At 41.4% G+C, this 21,134-nt stretch overlaps 1 protein-coding gene across 2 annotated transcripts in view; it reads right to left on the bottom strand.

The window, feature by feature from the left end:
- Nucleotides 1–18,052, bottom strand: part of KALRN (kalirin RhoGEF kinase) — a 637,223-nt gene extending 619,171 nt beyond the window's left edge. For both annotated transcript variants that reach the window (XM_073305148.2, XM_073305146.2), the window contains exon 1: nucleotides 17,760–18,052. In XM_073305148.2, coding sequence (XP_073161249.1) covers nucleotides 17,760–17,832 — 73 coding nt within the window. In that variant the 5' untranslated portion in view covers nucleotides 17,833–18,052. The remainder of the gene's footprint in view (nucleotides 1–17,759) is intronic.
- Nucleotides 18,053–21,134: the final 3,082 nt, after the last annotated feature.

Genomic DNA, 21,134 nt, shown 5'->3' with positions numbered 1-21,134 from the left:
AGTTGGGGTTGGTCCTGCTTTGAGCAGGGGATTGGATTAGATGACCTGCTGAGTGTCTTTGAACCCTAATCTTCTATGATTCTATGCTGGGATTGCAAGGACTTCAAGAACTAGCACCACTATTTGTATCAGCCTCTCCCGAGTGGCTGGGAAGGGATCAGATCTACTGTGCCAATAAGTTTTTTTTGTTTGCTGGCAATTCCAAAAACTGGGGGGGAGGGGGGAGGGCCGCAAAATATATTTTTTTAAATTTTCAGCAAATCAAAAAGGTTTTAAAAATTTCCATTTGTGTTGACTGGTAGGTTTTGTTTCAACAAAATTTCAACGTTTTATTTCAATTTCAACCATTTTAAAATGTTTGTGATTGTTTAATACAGTTAAAAGAAAATTTGAAACGGAATGTGGTTTCAAATTTAAAACATCAATATTTTGAAAATGTCAAAATGTCATTTAGGTTAGTTTGTTTGTTTCTAGAGTTTTCTTGGCTGAAACAATTCAGTGAATCCAACATAAACTTGAGAAACATTTCCGTGACACTGAATCTGCCTTTTTCACCAAAAAAGATTTAGACCAAAAAAAAAAATTTTACCCATTCTAATTTGGTCCTGGGTAACCGGGCACAGAGTTGAGCAGATCCTGCACCTGATAAAAGGTTGATGTGGCAGCTGTGCTCATCCTGCTCTCCCTCAAGCTCTAGATGTTGGGACAATGCACTTCCACATTATTTCCAGTGAAAGCTTTTGCTTTCAACACTGAAGCCAATTAGCTATAGAATAGAAATCAATTCACTCACCACTGAAATGCTGCCCCTGGGGGCAGGGGGAATTTAGCAGCTGCCTAACCATGCAAAACAACATTACACAGCAGTTTAGGCTAAAAACAGATTAATTAAATCCACAGAGGGAATTTAAGATGCAGAATATAGTTACCTAAATTGGATTCTAGCCCTCACACTGGGGCTCCAAAAATGGTAAGGGACCTAGTTATACCCAGGAGTTAGGACATCACTTTTAGCTGTCCTTCAAAAGGCTGCACTTACAGTAACTGCATCCCCTAAGCCAGCACTTCAGTTCACTACTGACTCAAAGGAAAGACTGACAACTACGGAATCACCAGCATCATTTCCAAAAGAACCAAGATGTCTCTGCAGATCTTCCATCCAAATAAAGACCAAGACCAAGCATGTTTAGGTTCAGTATTCTGATGGGATTACAGCATTGACGACTGCGTTCATGTCAAATCTTAAACTTAAACATTAACCTGTTCTTTTACTTATCTAACTGCAAAAATGCCTTTTAATTTTATTGGAACAGGCAAATATCTATCTCATGGTTGCATAACTCAAAGCATCTTACCCAATTTTGTTACAATTTTCCAATCATCTTTGGGCTGAAACTAAGCTTGAGTAACTTCAGCTCAATAGGAACATTTCTGAGACAGTTTTGAGAGAGTAAATGTAAAGTTTTAAGGTCCAATCTCTCAACATGGGGAACACCCCATACAAGGTGCTCAGCGCCTAATCCAAAGCACACTGAAGTAAACTGAGAGATGCCCAGTTCACTGCAATGGGAGCTGGATCAGGACCTTTAACACTCTTATCTCCAGTTGACTTACAGTACTGACACTGGGAGCACTCAGCCCCTTTCAGGACCAGGATCTTGCAATAGAGTGACTCTTTCAACCCACATTTATACTACCAACAATAGTGACATCTGGGAGAGAAGGATGGGTGCTTCAGTGTTGATATTTCAAGATCTTTAGTGGCTAATCAACTCATATTTTATACCAGGGTGGCCAAACTTACTGGCCCTCCAAGCCACATATGACAATCTTCAGAAGTTCAAGAGCTGGGGCACACCTGCCAGGAGCTGGGGCTCGGGGCTTCAGCCCCACTCCTGCTGAAGCCCCGAGTCCCAGCAGGTGCGTCCCGCAGGGCTGAAGCCCCAAGACCCCCCTCCCCACTGGACAGAAGCCCCTAACCCATCACTCCCCTGAAAGGCAGAGCTTCTGAGCTCCCCCACCGAGTCTGGTAGGCGAAGAATGGGGGTGACATGTGGGGCTTGCAAGCCGCACTTTAACGGTAAAAGAGCCGCATGTGGCTCGCGAGCCAGTTTGGCCACCCCTGTTCTATACAGTTCTTTCTGCTTTTAAATAATGACAGGCCCCTTTATTCATGGTGGAGTTTAAGACATTTTTATAGAAAGTCAAATTAAAAAAGTTAAAATACCAGCATAAGTCACTGAAGAACACTTCTTAAAAACAAACTAACAGAGATTCCAGATTTTTGTTTCCTGGGGGAAAATGGGGTAGCCAAGAAGCCCTTTTGGGATCTTACAAACACATTTTTACTTTTTCAGCCCAACCGCTGTAGCTCACAATAACTAATGCACAGGATGAGCAAGATCTTTGATGGCATTGGGGGAAATAATTTGGCACTGTCTGATATGTGGTTGGAATGTTTTTCATGCAGTTCCAGGTGAAGACTGAGTCTTGAAGTTGCATGTTTCCACAAAGTATCTGGAATTGTAATGATGAAAAATGACATTCCTGTGGACTCAGGCCGCAGCACAAAGTCCAGCATGTGCCCAAGTCCAGTTCAAATCAGGTCGTGAAATCTAATTCCTGAAAATAATTTTTTAAAAATAGATTGCTACAATTGGCTTCCTCTGAAATTTAATTGATTCAGGCTCCTGACTGATCTACTGTTCGGAATACATCCACACACATTTCTCTAACTAAAAGGAAAAATAATGACGTGGGAAGCTTTAATTCAGTTCCTGATATGGCCGTCATCTCAGAAACACACACACACACACACATATATATATAAGACCAAAAAGGGACAGATCATGGGAAATACTTTTAGAAGTCTTTAGCCCCAGATTTTAACATACCTGCATATTAGATAAAGGAGGAGCTTAGTCTTCTTTGTTAACTACACCCCCACACTATCAGGCCTCCTACTTAAGTACAGCTAGATTGCACTCTGTACCATCCCATAAGACTCATCAGTCTCAGGGTTTTTAGCTTAGTGTGGATAAAGGTTCCATGTTTTGTTTGTCTGATGTTGTTTTCTGTGATCTCAATAGTGCACGAATGAGATCCAGTTTGGGTGCATTGAGGGTAAAAAGAGATAGGGACCTGCAAGATATGCTGGAACCCAGCAGACAGGGCCAGCTCTAGGATTTTTGCCACCCCAAGCAAAAAAATGTTTGGCCGCCCCCACTTTTTTTCCATGCCCCCCAGCCCCGGCTCTGCCCCAACTTCGCCCCTTCACAACCCCTTCCCCAAGCCCCCGACCCTTCCTCCTCCCCCGGGCGTGCCGCAGCTCCCCCGCAACCCCCCACCCTAGCTCACCTCCACTCCTCCTGCTCCCCTGAACACGCTGCCGCTCCACTTCTCCCCCTCCCTCTCAGGCGAGGGAGAGACAGCACGTTCAGGGGAGCAGGCAGAGAGAAGCGAAAGTGAGCAAGGGTGGGGGGAGCACAGGAAGTAACGGGGAGGGGTAGAAGAACCGCTATCCACCCCAGTTCACCTCCATTCCACCACTGCCAACTCCCGGCTTCTCCTCCCAGGCTTGCTGCGTGAAACAGCTGTTCCACGTGCGGCAAGCCTGGGAGGGAGGGGGGAGAAGCAGAACGGTGGCAGCACGCGCAGGGAAGCAGGTGGAGGCAAGCTGGGGTGGTAGGGGCACATTTCTAGGAGTGGAATGGCCAGCGCCGGAATGCCGCCACTAGAAATGTACCGCCCCAAGCACCTGGTTGTTTTGCTGGTGCCTAGATCCGGCCCTGCCTGCAGAAGCCACTCTGCTGAGTTCTGCAGGGACAGGCCCCAGGCAGATTCAGGACAGCAGAGAACGGAGCCAGGGAGCAGCCATGCCCCCAAAGTATGCTCTCCTCCAAACCTGGCAAGTACTTAAGTATATATGAGAATGGAAATTCATTCTGCTCCAAAAATCATTAAATCCCACAGAGTCCCCTCCATGTCTGCAACTATGCTGTTGTGGGGAAAGCAACCCATGAAAACCAGGCAGCTAGGGAGAGGGGGCAGCAGGGCTAGATGGAGGGGCTGTGGAGCAATACAGAGGCAACAAAGGAGTCACACAATTGGGGCAAACCTCTCAGGGGTCCATAGGTTAGTGGATCCATACCTGATGCCTCCAAGACTCCTCTGACAGAAAAGAATATGAGATGGAAGCTGTGCTGAGTGCATCCAAGTGAGTTTGTTTAGACCTCTGTCCCCTCCTATGTTTTTTCCATGGCTCTATGTTTCTTGTATGCAGGTTGTCTGTTCTTCTGATATAGTGTTTAAATATGGGTATAAATAAATCTATTAATTGTACTTTACCTGTGGAGTGTTGCTGGTAAATAAAGGAAAGAAATAGAATAGTTTGAACCGCTCTCAGGACCCACACATTAAAACATACTCACATAAGGCATATCCGCTCTACCTTGAAAAATAACTGAGTGATTCCATCAGGAACGGAGATGCACAGTTTTTACAATTATATTTATTAGATTATATCAGGAAAATAAGGGACGAAGAAAGGTTAGACTAACAAAAGGAAGCAATATACTAAGTTTAAAGTTCTGTTAAACCTGATTGCAAAGAATTGACCAGAAATCCAATGTTCTTGTTACTAACGGACTCAACATTTGTATGAGACATTCATGGTAAAGTTTGATGGCAGAATGGAGGGAACTCAGGCAAAAAGGTAACTGGCAAATGTAAAAGTCAAACAGCAGAAAGAGGGCTGTAAATGGGTTCTGAAAACATTCCCTTCAGGAGAGATCTATGTAAAATATTAAATAAATTATCAAACCTGGGCTAGAAAGCAAAGCTCTTTTATGTAGGTGGAACTTTTTAATAGCATGTAATTAAATCTCTCCTACATTTAGTGTTTCAGAATAGATGCAACTTTTATAGCATGCTCACTAGAAAAAGGTAACACAGGACTGTGTATAGTAGTGAGTGCTGAGGACTGGAAGTCTAAACTCCTGGCTTCTAAGCACTCAGATCCAGATTTTTTTAAATATTTAGGTGTTGCAGCACTCAGCGTTGCAATGCCTAATTGACTGGGGAGCCTACATCTAATTTTAAAAGGGATTTAGGCACTCAGCTGAAGTCCAGAGCTTCTATGATGATAAGCACCATATAAATGTCTAGATACATAAATTAGAGATATTTCTACTCTGCCATTGATTCATTTAGGCCCCATCTATGCAACACAAAAAGCATGTTAGCTGAACCTGGACCAGATCCTCAGTCTGTATAAATTGGCATAGTTCCACTGACTTCACTAGCATTAGGCCACTTTTTACATCAACTCTGGACCTGGCCCATATATATTTAGAAACAGGTTCATCAGCCTAACACAGTTTTAAGATACTTTGACTGGTTAGTATGGACAAGAGAAAGGTGTGTTAATCCCATTTCCAGGATTAAGGCCAAAATTTGCAAACCTGTGTGCCTGAAGTAGGTCACCTACATAAAAGTGGCTTGATTTTCAGAAGGACTAACTGCTCCCAGCTCCCTTTGATTTCCGATTCCTAAATATGGATTTTGGTGCTGCACTTAGGCTCTGAAGTTTGAAAATAGTTTTGCAAAAAGGAATTGGCATGCTTTCCCTTGGTCCATGTTGCCCAGACAAAGGATATTAAAACTGTGTGAGTATTTATAAAAATGGGTTTAGCTAACCAGGTATTTTTTAATAATGTAAGAGTGTAAACTTGGGCAAATCACAGATCATAACTGTGCCTCACTTATCCCCATTTTATGGAGATGTATGATACTTCTCTTTCATTTAATATTCATAAATAAAATAATAATAAACTAGCTATAATATAGTGCTTTTCATCCATAGATCTCAGAGTGCTTTACAAAGGGAGATCAGTATCATTATCCCTATTTTACAGAGAGGGATTCTGATGCTTTGTGATCCTGGGATGCAATATAAATACAAAGTATTATCAACTAATTATTATCTTTATTATCACTTAACACCAAGGAGCGTGAGGAATGCTGAATCAGACAAAACAGTTACTGCTTATTCTACACATATCCACTCTCAAGTTGACTAAATCTCAAGGTGCATGCTATAGAAAGTTATCATTTGACTGCAACTCAGAGTAAGGATCTACTACTATCTATTCTCTTTGGATCACTGCACATGACCAACACCACTGTATGTCTCCCACGCAAAGCACTGTGATGGAACTGCAGCTGTACCAAGAGATGAAATCAATTCCAATCACAGCAACCAGTTCAGAGCTTCTGGTTATGCCCCACTGCATAATTCAGTGGTATAGACAAATGGGATTTTGACTCTTCTCTGTGGTAAGGGTTTAGATGTTAGAAGGACCATTTCTACAAAACATTATAAAGACAAAACTCAGTTTTAATTAATGTAAAATGATCCAACCATCCTGTTTTTCTCTATATCTGGTTTTCGTGTCAGTCTTTTTAAGAGGCCAAAATTTATCAGCATCCCACAAAACACACACACAAAAAAAGATTTCCTTAGCAGACTGTCTCATTATGAAATTCATAAACAACCTGGAGAAGTGTATAGATTACAGACCAACAGGATCCTATAATAGGTGGCGGAGCTATTTCACAACCTGGCTAGCTTTAGAATAGAACTGAGTTGAACTGGAGCAAGCTGTTAGCTGGAGATTTGCACACAGTAGATCCAGGCCCTTGAAGCTCACAAGATCATTACTTTTCACCCGTTAGGCTTGACTTGCTCCTTAGACTGAATTTATCTGAATGCTTCAGACTGATTCTATTAGCATCATCCCCAGAACTCTCTGGTCTGCTTTTCTGTGCTGAAGCAGACAGTTTCAATTGCTGTGAAGACAGTGGTAGTCAGTTCCAAAGCGACTAGCTCTTTATAACGTATTTCTGTGAACAGAAGGCAATAAATATGAATCAGAATGCACAAGGATTTGGCTCTCTCTAATGCCTTTGGTTCATCATCAAGCACCTGATCCCTGCAGCATCAACGCAAGAATGGCCATGTTTGAAGTAAAAAGAAGACTCTTTAGTTGGTTTATAATATACAAACAATGTAAATCATATGTACTGTATCTATGAATGCATGTGTAATGCGGTCACCATTAAAATGCCAAGTTATCACACTGGGGTATCATCTTCTTAGCATATACGCAATGTGCCTCAGGTGGCACGTGACCTGTCAGAGACATCACATTACCTCCCTACACTTATATAACTACATGTAAGAGGAAGAACTTGCTGTGCCTGCAATTCCACTTTGTGGTAACTTATGCTGTTGATTTTATAACGTTGCCCACTGTATGTGTATAAGGTATCTCCTCTTTCACCACACATATCAAGGCAGTGTCCAAATCCGGCAACATTTTCCTCTATCTTATTTCTAAAATCTAACCTTTTCCTTCCATCCAACAGCTAAAACTCTCAAGATCCTCATCCTCTCACTTCTTTACTATTGTGACTTCCTCCTATGTGGCCTTCCTAACACTCACATGTCCACTCCCAAGATACAGGTGCTTAAGAACCTCTTCTTTGCCCATTGCTCTGACCATGGAACTCCCCTTCTTTGAATCTATCCACGGGATCTCCCTTTTCTAGCATATTAAATTCAAGCTTCTTCTCCTTAAATTTTAAGGCCCTAGACAATTCTGTCCGCCACTATTTATCTACTCATCTTTTATTTGTCCTTCCCCATTCCCTCCACTCAGCTACTAACGTTCGTCTCCACCATCCATTTATCCAGTTCTCCCACAGCTGTCTTTGTACTTTCTTCCACTTGGGACAATCTCTCCAAACTAGTTCATAAGGTCACCACATTCTTCTTCAAATCCCTTTCAGATGCATTCATGGTGGTTTAAAGACAAATAAAGAGACAAGTTCCCGTATTGAAGGAGTTCACAATCCAAGTTACATCACAGAGATAATAAAAAATGACAATACAGCATGGCAAGCAAGAGGGTACCCTCATGGAAATTCCACTGAATTCCATTAGAATCCTTCCACGGGTCTCTGTTGGTTTCTTCTGCACCCATAGTCCCAGGAAACAATAGACTAATAGTCCCAATAGTGGCCTACTGGAAACAGCAGAAACAAGTTGAAAATTTTCAGCAAGAATTTCCATTAAGGTGGTGTGGGGAAAGTCAGCAATAAACAGTGGAAGGGGGACACTACGATATTTCCACAGAGAGAAGATCATGTCCATTGTTTGGTAGAGTATTACATACTTATTTTTCATTTATGGTGGATATATTTTTACTATAATGTAAATGTATTTATTAAATGCCATAAACCTGTTATTTTAGTTCTTTTCATTATCAAGCACCCAAGGCACCCCACAACATTTTAAAAAACAGCAAACTGAGACAGTGACAGGGTAACAGCTGTGTAGACAAACGTAGCAGCAGCCATTGTATATTCGGCAATTGCTCACTTAAAGAGTTAGGTATTAAACTATGTTTTATGGAGAGAGGAAAGGTGAACCAGAACACTGGAATTACCTCCTACTCTTTTTTGAAAAATGCCATGAGCAATTCATCTTTCACCTGAAAGGCTGCTATGGATGGGCATAAAGGAATAGTTTAACATTTTATCCAAAGGATGGCACTTCTGACTACTGCCACCATATAGTGTCAAAATATCAGCTGCATCTTCTGGCATAGGACTTGAACATACGATCTTCTTGACCAGAGCCAAGAATTCCACCAATTAAGCTTTGTAGGTCTAGTAATTAAGGCATGCTTACTATAAAAAATAAATAGCAATGATTCAGATCTTGAGCTCGTCATTCCATTTTTACTGAGTTGTTTTAATTCAGTTGCCGGAATAAAGACCAGTGGCCTTAAGAGTTGACCCCACAATATTTGTTTTTCAAACTCTTAAAACCCAACAAAAACAATTTTAAACACATATATTCAATACTCACAAATCAACTCTAACTTTTCAGTGACTGTATCACTGATGTCCTTAGACATATAAAGCCAAATTTTGGCACAGTGTATGTTTCCTCTCCTATTGAAATAGTACTGCAACAATATTCTTGTTTCCAGTTTGGATCCTGTTTGGTACAACAGCTTGATGTTCTCTTACAAGACTAGTGAAAGATACACTCCGTTAATTTTACTAAGTGCCATGCCAGCATCTCTAGGGACTATGTTTTTCCCTACCTTTCCATACAGTAATATGGTTTGCTCTCAGCTAATGAAATATGCTTTACATTAACTGGAGCGAGGAGTTTAGTTAGGATGTCCCTCTACCCTTTTTTTGGCTGACATATGGTCAAGCAGCAAAAAGTTAAACTCAACTGCTTTGATAGAAAACTTCTTTCCTTTCTTTAATATTTGATAGTTGATCATGAGTTGATAATCCCTGCAGATCTCCTTTTGCTACCCCCATTGCCCCAGTGATTTATCATGTCCAATTAGCCATCTGCCATGCCTGTACTGCCATACAAAAGGAACACACTCCCCTCTACCACAACCCATCAGCAGGCCCATTGTCCCAGCTGACAAACAAGAATCAGACACCATTGTTTCCAACTGATGTTGCTGCTCAGAATATAGGCTACCAGTTGTGATTAAAACAGTAGGGGTGCCAGAGAACACTCCAGGAATCAGGAACTTTGCCAGAAACTACAATATTAGTAAAGAACCTCTATCAAGTTCCTTTTACTAAGCATATACTAATTTCAAGTAATAAACATACTGGGTCAAATTTTGCTCTTAGACAATAGGGTTTACATGGGAGTGAGAGAGAGTCTGGCCCATTGCCTTTACTGTTTTACTAACGGTTCACAGAGTATATCTGACAAGAAACTCCTGCAATCTCCAGGAGAGACACAAGTTCTTTAAAGAGAATGTTTTTGAATCAATGATTTCTTAAAAGAGTAAGGCAGGTCATCCTATGCCATTTGTCTACAAGTTACTACAAAGAAGTGATCAAAAACCTGAAAAACACAGCTGAGTTAACATACGAGCTACTATTATAGATTATATAATGAGTTAATTTAATTTCTGCTGCAAACACCACTCACTTTTTTCTCCAAGGCCACTTTAGTAACACAAGTGACCAGAGCAGCTGGTTCACCAGTCACTGATGTTAAACTGAAGATAATTTCCTCTTATTATTCTCCGAAAAGCATGATGTGACCTTATACTAATAAGTATAGTGTGCCTACTTACAGTTCTTTGTTCCATCAGTGAAACAAAAATGGTGTCTTAGATAAGGCTGCAGGAAAGAAATTTCATTTTTAGCTTTAAAGGCAATTTGTTGCCTTTAAGGGGGGGTTGCCTAATTTGTCTATGTACCTACATGGCCTGTTTCGTCATATTATCTGAGCAATTCTTATGAACTAGGAGGTGCTCGTACACTATTGTAAGGCATAAATGTAGGCAAAAGAGAGAGAGGGAGACAGATCCCCCCAATTAAATACAACATAGTTTAGGTATTAATTAATTAAAACAAACACATTGCTTTTAAAAGTAAAAATGAAATTCCATTCTTGGGCCCAGATTCTGCAAGGCTCTTGAGCACTTACTTAATTTTAAGCATAGGACTAGTGCTATTGACTACAATGGCACTACTCATGCCTTGAAGCCTAAATTATCTGAGGTTAAATTTAGCAACAACTATAAATATGATCCCAATCTTCTAAAGTTCATCCCTGGCTATCTCCAATCTTCTCTTCGGCATGCTGGATCAGGAAACAGGAATTATTTAAACAGCAATGATTTTTTTCCCATTACTCCTTCACACTCCAGCACTGGATACGTATAACTTTTAAACTACTGATGGTCTCTACTAATCTGCTGTCACACCTAACTGTAATAAGGAGCAAAAAGATATAGTACCAGAAACTAACATTATCTGTAGCCACATGAGGTAGTCATGTAAATAGGATTCTCTCCTTTGTAATGCTGCATGGGGGAATGGAGGTGTACCTTGGGTTCAAATACCAGCCTCAGTCTAAACCACAGCTGAAATGACATGTAAACTGCAAATATCTCCACCAAATATGACTCCTTTCTTGTGCAAAACTGACCATAACATGGTACTGCAACCCATGTATTCCACAGGTGGCTTGACTTAGGAATGCTTTTATGATTGATGTCATCATGATGTTTGGGCCAAGTTCTAATTTCAGTTATGTTAGTGAAAAAGCCAACATAAGTTCATTGAAGTAAACTGAGTTATTCCAGATTTACACCAGGATAACCGAGATCATAATTTGTCCTAGAATCTCTGACTAAATTTTTTTTTTAAATTCAAACCTGCCATGACTTTTCTTCTATAGCCACCTGCATTCCAGAGTTCTCTAGTAAGACTATCACATTTTACTTCTACATTTGCTTTCTCTTTCTGTCCTATATTCAGGTTTCTTTTGCAACATGTGTACTACAAACCTCCCAGCTATGCTTACAAGGCTCATTGGGCAAAGTTTCCTAAGTGGTAGAATCCTCATAGTTTAACAAAGGGCATGTGCACCATATAGACCTATAAAAAAGGAGTTGTTTATTCACCAAAATATTAAAAGCAGGACACCAATCCAAATCAAATTAGAGCACAAATATCTCAGCTTGTTCTTGACTTACTTTAAGGTCACGTCATAAAATGCACAGCTATTTGGGTTTATAAGGTCTAACGCTCTGTAAGTATTTTCTTTGATATAGCTATGAAGTATTTCCAAACACCAGTAGGTACTGTATTGTACATGTCACAGTGGAGTAATAAAGCTGCTTCTATACATCCATAATCAAACTTCCTTGGGACCATAAGGTCACAGCAGCTGAAACAACAAAATACATCATACCAGCCCTGCCTGCCTGAAAGAGGCCCAACACACCTGTGCAGTGGGAGAATTCCCCACAGGGTCCTTAGCATAGAAGGTGCATGTTCTTTTACATCTCTGAAGTCCAATCCTATATTTAAAAATCTTCTACTCCCCAGCACTCTGTCAAGGCCTTGATACAGCCATGGAAAAAACAGTGATAGTTATACTTTCCTGGTGAAAGCTGACTCTTAGTTACACCTGTTTACCCCTTCCATGGATGAGAGACAACCGAGACACAAATGTGGCCATCTATGTTCCACTGTAAAGAGGTTTCCTTTACTCATGAGCACTATGGCCATTGTATTATTCTTTGGGGCTTCTCTTTCACAGTAATACTGTTCTTCCCTGTGGGTTTGATTTAAAACTCAATGAAGGCAATGCCAGTTTTCCCACTGACTTCAGCGGGCACCGGATCAGGCCCTATAGCAACACCTACTAATGCAGCTAAAGTCCATGCTGTATTGATGTTTCCTTTATATCTGCACCCCCTTGTTTTGTGAATCAAGGATTGTTAACTTGGCAGTAAAGGATTAGCTCTGAGCAGAAACTGTGGGTACGAGGTATCAATCTGGGAGCTAGCTATTCAAATTAATACAAAATAATATAAATATTATTGTGCCATACTATAGTACATACAAAACCTGGATTTGTGCTGGAAATGGCCCAACTTGATGATCACTTTAGATAAGCTAGTACCAGCAGGAGAGTGGGGTGGGAGGAGGTATTGTTTCATGGTCTCTGTGTATATAATGTCTTCTGCAGTTTCCACAGTATGCATCCGATGAAGTGAGCTGTAGCTCACGAAAGCTCATGCTCAAATAAATTGGTTAGTCTCTAAGGTGCCACAAGTACTCCTTTTCTTTTTAAGAGAGAAGTGTGATCTCTACATTGTCACTGTCCCTTTAAACAACAGGGGTCCTTTCCAAATGGAACACAAAACATTGCAGTCTTTTCCATATCACAGCCTCCTTTATTAGTGTACATTATCAAAACAGACCTTATAAAGTTGGACCGTGAGGAAATCAGACACCATGAGTACACCTTACCACCAGAAACAAGTAGATTGATTCAATTTATCTGTCCTACTAGGAGACACTTGATTCCATCAGCCTCAAGGAGCACTCCTTCTGCAGACATAATTTGAAGCACATCTATTGATCAAACAGCCTGTCCACTGCCAATCATTTTAAAATTATTTAGTAGCAGAACTGCCAGTCACTTGAACACAAATGAACAATGGTGAAAGTCTAACATGCTGGTGGAAGGCAAAAGGAAAAGAGAATAATTCATTGCACTAAAAAAAAAAAGATAGAACAATATCAACTTTCAACTCACCCACAGGAATCAATGACAGATTCTGCCTCTTCACATCAGAAACAATGTTAGATTTAAATGACACAAAACAAATTAGAAAAGAAAACCCTATCCACTGTATACAGGAAGTAATGATTGCTGTTTCAAGAAATCACTGGTTTGCTGGATTCTTCTATCAGTTTACCTCTATAAATATTTAAGGTTTGACAAATTTTTGTTGTCTGTTTCACACCAGCTTCCAAAGTGTAACAGAAATTCTTAGAACACAGGCACAAAGACAAAGCTTTTCTTATATGTCCTCGTACATCCAGGGAAAGTTCTGACATTCCAACCATGGCTTTACATCATGACTTCCGTTACTCTACTCATTCTCCAAGCAACAAAGTCATTCGGATTCAGTCGCACAGAACATAAAAACTGGAAAACTCAGTATACATTTAACTTGCTGATACGAAATAAACCACTGACACTTTTTCTTAAGAACTTATGCAAAATTTTATTCTTTCAATCTTTGTCACCAAATAGAAATCAAAACTCCAAAACTTAATAAAGTATATAAAGGCATAGGGCCAGATTCTTTCACAAATTGCTATAGCTCAAACAGAAGCTCTGGGCTTGACGTGGAAATTATTGCTTTTGGTTCTATGGCCTGTATGAAGTCAAAGATCAGGCTCAATTATTATAATGATCCCTTCTGGCTGTAAAGTCTATGAATTTATGAATTCTGATTTCAGTTACACAAATACAATCCCACTGAAGTAAATGAAATTACTCCTTTTATACACCATGGTAACTAAAATCAGAATAGTCTCTGCCACACATTTCTTTAGAGACATTTGACAGGATTCTGATCTTAATTATACTGGTGTATGTCCATTGACTTCAAACAAGTTATCCCTGTTTCACACCAGTATGAGAACAAAATCAGGCCCATCACTTATTACTTTGGATTGATTAATTTGATTTTATTTTCCGCTTACAGATCTGTTATCTTCATTGTCATTGATAACAGATCCTACATTTTAATTGCTGGGTGCTCTTGCTAAACATCCGTCGTGAAGAGCCTTCATCTCTGGCATATACTTCCTCTGTTGATCCAAGAGAGCTGAGTCTACTGACCTTCGATGTTCAGTGTAAAGCTCATCTGTTTACTAAACCTTTTGACTGCTATATTGATGGAGAACAGTGTCAGGACCCTGAGTTTTCATTGGGGACACCGCCTTCTGAGTTTTTGCTATTTCCTGTGATAGCTACAATTTCTTGCAATTGCCCTTTTTATAGCCAAATTTTGGCAGCATCTTTGAATGGTAGTCTTGTATATGGAGGGGATATCTAATGTTAAAAGTATTTTTTAATTGTCATGAATGCACCAAGACACTAAGAAATTGTCTTTTATAAAATCTACATAAATACTAGTAATTCATATCTATACAGCACTAACCACTTAACAAAAGACAAAAACAAAAAAACAGACAAGAGTAATACAGGGTCTGATCTCACAGTCCTGTCTCAGGCAACACTCCCATTGACTTATGTGGAAATTCTGCCTGAGAGGGGACTGTCTGAGAGGGTCAGGTTCTCAGTTTGTTCACAAGTGTTCTATCTAGACTCTCCCTGAATATACCTCATCAGCTGTTTTCTCTAGCATCCATTAAGATGGACATCAACAGCAACTCTAGGCAGTCACAATATCAGCACACAAAGCAGAGAACCAAATAGGACAAGCAAGCATCCATAGAAAAGTAGGTTATTCCAATAAAAAATAACCAGTTTCACTAAGGTCAGGCCCAACATCAGATGCCTTGATTTCTGTTTATCAGGTCCATCAATGGCTATTAGCCAGGATGGACAGATATGGTGTCCCTAGCCTCTGTTTGCCAAAAGCTGGAAATGAGCGATGGGATGGGTCACTTTATGATTACCTGTTCTGTACATTCCCTCTGGGCACTTGGCATTGGCCACTGTCGGAAGACAGGATACTGGGCTAGATGGACCTTTGGTCTGACCCAGTATGGCTGTTCTTATGTTTGTATTAATTTTAAAACACGCCTGATATAACTATGAGGCTTGTTCATGTCAATTTCTTTTTAAACAGTGTCAGTGTTTTGTGTATGAGAGGACACACAATGGAATAGAAGCCTTCAGATTCAAACTATTTACTTACTTGAGTAAATGGGAATGCCAAAAAACCTCCCAGGAACCATTTAAATTAAACACATAGGACACCTAACAAGATTATATTCATGATTCCTTAGGCATAGAAGTTCTGGAGGAGGACACAGAATAGGAAAATGTTTGATCATGGGATTCTTTTTGAGTGTTCTTTTCTTATTTAGTATGCTTTCTTTTACAAACTAGACACAAATGTGAACAGTCCCTTTGACTTCAACTTTGTAATCTTTTCTTATGTTGAGAACTAAATGCCATTAGGCAATGATTTAAGCTTTTAAGGGGGAGATTTCTAAAGCAATATAAATTTTTTACCAAGAAAAAATGCTAATTTTTTTAAAAAGTGCACTCCACAAATCTTCAATAGCCCAAGAATACGTACACCACTGGGGAATGGGAAATCTATAAATGCTTTGCTTGTAGCCATGCAGGGTGTCAAGAGGCAAATATCCATTGGGTTAATGGATTGTGGATCACAAGATATGCACAGTCAGACCTTATTATAGTTATCCTCTAGATCAAAGCATTTTCGCATGAACAGGGTTCAGTCCACCATAGTTGTAGCAGATCTGCAGGAATGAACTTCTTTAAAGTTTTGGTGATTACATGATTGTTTTGTTGTAACTGGAGCCTGAAGCTCTCTGCATAACTAATGATCAGGTAGAAGGAAAAAGGCAGCTGAAAAGCAAAGCCTTGACAAACAGCTGTGGCAATAAGTGTCAAATCCAGACTACCAGGGTCAATCCCCTTATGAAGTGAGTGTTTAATCCTTTGCAATTTTAAATTAAAAAAATTTATCAAGTAGCATGTAATGCTTCAAGGTTCGGCCTACAGAATCAGAAGGAATCCCATAAATTGTTTCACTTGGGGCTTTGATCCCACATAAAATCATGTTTCAAAGATAAGGGCCACCAAACTAATAATACTTTATGTGAAAAGAAGAGGAGTACTTGTTGCACCTTAGAGACTAACAAATTTATTTGAGCATAAGCTTTCGTACTCCTTTTCTTTTTGCGAATACAGATTAACACGGCTGCTACTCTGAATACTTTATGTGGGTATCTAGTGTATACACATTTCTTAGAGAATTTGGCCCAAACGTTCTTTTAAGAAGTAGAGTCACATTTAATCTTATGCTCTGTTATAGTATTGTCCTCTAAAACTGAAAGACATTTATTTCTCACACTACTCACTGAAATACAATTGGATTTGTTCTTGATCCTGACCTTCTGGATCCTGCTAACAAAGTCCACCTCAGGAGGAATGAGATACCCAAGCAAATATGCTCACCAGTAATGACCCGTGTTGATTTCTAGTGTCCCTAATGCCCAATACCACTGCCACAGTACACATGACTGATGGCACTGGGTTAACAAAGCCTCTTTAAAGGGATTGCAAGGGTTGTTTGAGATGGAAGGGGATAAGGGAACTTGTGCATATAGTATATTTATAGTTTTCAGGTGAAAGTACAAATTTAGTAGACTGAGGAGGGAAGAAAGCAAACTCCTCTTCAAAATAATGATCTATGATTATTATTTATTAACCTTTCCCCACATCTTGCTAACCCTAATTCTCCATTCTGATCAGAGGAGTGATCCAGGAAGTGGTGTTACACATTGTGGACAATGTGCAAAAGGATGGTTAAAATCGGAGTCTCTGGCTCCAACACCTGACCCAATCTATAACCCAAATTGAAGGCGTGTTTAGAGACCCAATGCCATGTCTTTTTTTATGTGTAGTTCTCACAAGCCATCAACGAACATCTTGGAGAGGCTTTTATTGTATTTCCAATCTCAGAGGAGAAAGGGAGAGAGCAACGATAAATTTCCTGCAATGTTAAGATCTTGTACCATGCGAGAACTGGGAGGAGATGTAATCCCTCCCCTTCTTGCATTTAAAAAGTGATCTAAGATCGCCCCATTCCTGTGTAACAAGCGAAGAGCAGCATCATTTCCTAGCAAGCCACGGAACAAATGGAAACGGAACAAGAAGCTGGGGGATAAATCTGGTTTCTCTTATGAAACTGACAACCAACACTTTCCAATCCTCAGTCAATTCGTTAAGTGCTTGTGCAAACAACCCCAACACAAAAGCATCTTTGCCCAGAGAAGGGGCTTCTCCTTCAGTGGCTGTGTATGTCTCTCACACCAGCCGTGAGACTGAAGTCTTTTTATTATTTTTTTTTGGGGGGGGGGGGAGGCGGACGGGAAGGAGACAATGAACAAAATATAAACAGGAGAAGATCAGCAGGGGTCCCTTCACCCAGGGGACCCCAACCCTGTCCGTGCGCCCCCAAACAAAGCAAGTCAGCCAGTCCCTTGTGGCTTCCCACCCCGGGATGATGCCAATGCAAAACAACCCCTTTCTCACATCCCATTCTCGCCCAGGCGATGGCAGCCCCTTCCCCTCCGTCTCCCCTTCCCCATTCCTTCCTTACCTGTTCGGAAAAAAGCATCCACCTCGGAATCGGGGACAGCGCCTTCCTCCGCTGCCCCTTCTGCGGGATTCATGGCTGGGGAAAGGAGAGGCGAGCCCGGCTGCTGCTAATATCCAGAGAGTTAGGGAGGAGGAGAAGCAAAGGGAGAGAGAAAGAGGGAGGGATGGATGGAGGCGCTTTCAGCAGCTAGCCCAGCCGTGCACCAGCGCGATCATCCCTTCCATGGTGTCTGGTGAGCTCTGCTGGGGCTGCTGCTCCCAGGGCTTAGCAGCAGCTGCTCCTACTGCCTGCCAGTCGTGTGAGGTTTGCAGTCCCCTCCCGCCCCCCAACACCTCCAGCAACAGCAGGCTCTCTGCCAACCCCCCTCCTCTCTCTATTGTTCAGACCTGCTCTGCTCTCTTCCCCCTCCCCTCCTCCTCCTCTCTTCTTTGCCAACAATGCCCCTTGCTGCACATGTGACTCCAGCCGAGCTGTATTTACATAGATGACAGTTCAATTCCTTACAGCAGCGGCAGCCGCCTGAGCCAGTATCACACCAGCTATTGTTGTTTTCCAAATGATCATTTCAACCAGCCTGGGTTATTCTGGCCGTCAGGACTTCCTGAGGGAGGCAGGAAAACTGGGATGTGGATATTATAAAAGGAAGAGGAAGGGGGAGAGAGAGAGGGAGGGAGAGGGAGGGAGAGGGTGTGTGTGTGTATTTCGTGGGAGCTTTATCTTTGCATGATCAAGGGACTTTCTTCTCCCCCATTCTTTCCATCTCTCTTAAATCATCTAATCCCCCCCTCCCAGCCAATACAGGCTTGTGCCCTATTGTATATTCTCCTGCCGAGTTCTCTCTCTCACACACACACACCCTTACTAATGCTTGTTCTAGTCCTTACTACATGGATCATTCACCAGAGGTTTCCTTCCGATATACAGATCACAGTGAACACTCTCTTCTTTCAGGCAGATTCAAAACAAGACAAAACCCTACTGGGTGTGTATGAAAATACAATGGGGCAAATGAAATCTGTCCCAGAATAACAGGTTTCAGAGTAACAGCCGTGTTAGTCTGTATTTGCAAAAAGAAAAGGAGTACTTGTGGCACCTTAGAGACTAACCTTATTTGAGCATAAGCTTTCCTGAGCTACAGCTCACTTCATCGGATGCATACTGTGGAAACTGCAGAAGACATTATATACACAGAGACCATGAAACAATACCTCCTCCCACCCCACTCTCCTGCTGGTAATAGCTTATCTAAAGTGACCACTCTCCTTACAATGTGTATGATAATCAAGTTGGGCCATTTCCATCATAAATCCAGGTTTTCTCACCCTCCGCCCCCGCCCCCCAGAAACTCACTCTCCTGCTGGTAATAGTCCATCCAACGTGACCACACTCTTTACAATGTGTATGATAATCAAGGTGGGCCAATTCCAGCACAAATCCAGGTTTTCTCAACCTCCCCCCCCCCCCCCCAACACACACACAAACTCACTCTCCTGCTGGTAATAGCTCATCCAAACTGACCACTCTCCTTACAATGTGTATGATAATCAAGGTGGGCCATTTCCAGCATAAATCCAAGTTTAACCAGAATGTCGGGGGTGGGGGTAGGAAAAAACAAAGGGAAATAGGCTACCTTGCATAATGACTTAGCCACTCCCAGTCTCTATTTAAGCCTAAATTAATAGTATCCAATTTGCAAATGAATTCCAATTCAGCAGTTTCTTGCTGGAGTCTGGATTTGAAGTTTTTTTGTTGTAAGATAGCGACCTTCATGTCTGTAATTGCGTGACCAGAGAGATTGAAGTGTTCTCCGACTGGTTTATGAATGTTATAATTCTTGACATCTGATTTGTGTCCATTTATTCTTTTACGTAGAGACTGTCCAGTTTGACCAATGTACATGGCAGAGGGGCATTGCTGGCACATGATGGCATTATCACATTGGTGGATGTGCAGGTGAACGAGCCTCTGATAGTGTGGCTGATGTTATTAGGCCCTGTGATGGTGTCCCCTGAATAGATATGTGGGCACAGTTGGCAACGGGCTTTGTTGCAAGGATAGGTTCCTGGGTTAGTGGTTCTGTTGTGTGGTATGTGGTTGTTGGTGAGTATTTGCTTCAGGTTGGGGGGCTGTCTGTAGGCAAGGACTGGCCTGTCTCCAAGATTTGTGAGAGTGTTGGGTCATCCTTCAGGATAGGTTGTAGATCCTTAATAATGCGTTGGAGGGGTTTTAGTTGGGGGCTGAAGGTGATGGCTAGTGGCGTTCTGTTATTTTCTTTGTTAGGCCTGTCCTGCAGTAGGTGACTTCTGGGAACTCTTCTGGCTCTATCAATCTGTTTCTTCACTTCCGCAGATGGGTATTGTAGTTGTAAGAATGCTTGATAGAGATCTTGTAGGTGTTTGTCTCTGTCTGAGGGGTTGGAGCAAATGCGGTTGTATCGCAGAGCTTGGCTGTAGACGATGGATCGTGTGGTGTGGTCAGGGTGAAAGCTGGAGGCATGTAGGTAGGAATAGCGGTCAGTAGGTTTCCGGTATAGGGTGGTGTTTATGTGACCATTGTTTATTAGCACTGTAGTGTCCAGGAAGTGGATCTCTTGTGCGGACTGGACCAGGCTGAGGTTGATGGTGGGATGGAAATTGTTGAAATCATGGTGGAATTCCTCAAGGGCTTCTTTTCCATGGGTCCAGATGATGAAGATGTCATCAATATAGCGCAAGTAGAGTAGGGGCATTAGGGGACGAGAGCTGAGGAAGCGTTGTTCTAAGTCAGCCATAAAAATGTTGGCATACTGTGGGGCCATGCGGGTACCCATAGCAGTGCCGCTGATCTGAAGGTATACATTGTCCCCAAATGTAAAATCAAAAATGGATACTCTCATATCTCACATCCATGGAGGGTGAGAAAACCTGGATTTGTGCTGGAAATGGCCCAACTTGATCATCATACACATTGTAAGGAGAGTGGTCACTTTAGATAAGCTATTACTAGCAGGAGTGTGGGGTGGGAGGAGGTATTGTTTCATGGTCTCTGTGTATATCATGTCTTCTGCAGTTTCCACAGTATGCATCCGATGAAGTGAGCTGTAGCTCACGAAAGCTTATGCTCAAATAAGGTTAGTCTCTAAGGTGCCACAAGTACTCCTTTTCTTTTTGTCCCAGAATAGCTAGCTCCTGTTGAATTTTAGTTCAAAGAAACATGCAGTGTTGGTAATTAATGCAGTGCCAGTTGGTTTTTAAAACAATATTTTTCCTTACAATAGGATAGTGTTTGAGGGTATACAGCATGGTGCTGGCAGTTCCATTCCTGAGGGTGCCATGTCCTGAATAGGTATGTGTGTGCATGTCTGAACTTGTGTACTTAAACTTCCAAGAGGATTTC

The sequence above is a fragment of the Lepidochelys kempii genome, chromosome 11, assembly GCF_965140285.1.
Source record: "Lepidochelys kempii isolate rLepKem1 chromosome 11, rLepKem1.hap1, whole genome shotgun sequence".
Taxonomy (NCBI): domain Eukaryota; kingdom Metazoa; phylum Chordata; order Testudines; family Cheloniidae; genus Lepidochelys; species Lepidochelys kempii.
The sequence above is the reverse complement of the archived record's forward strand: the minus strand, read 5'-3'. Positions and strand labels throughout refer to the sequence as shown.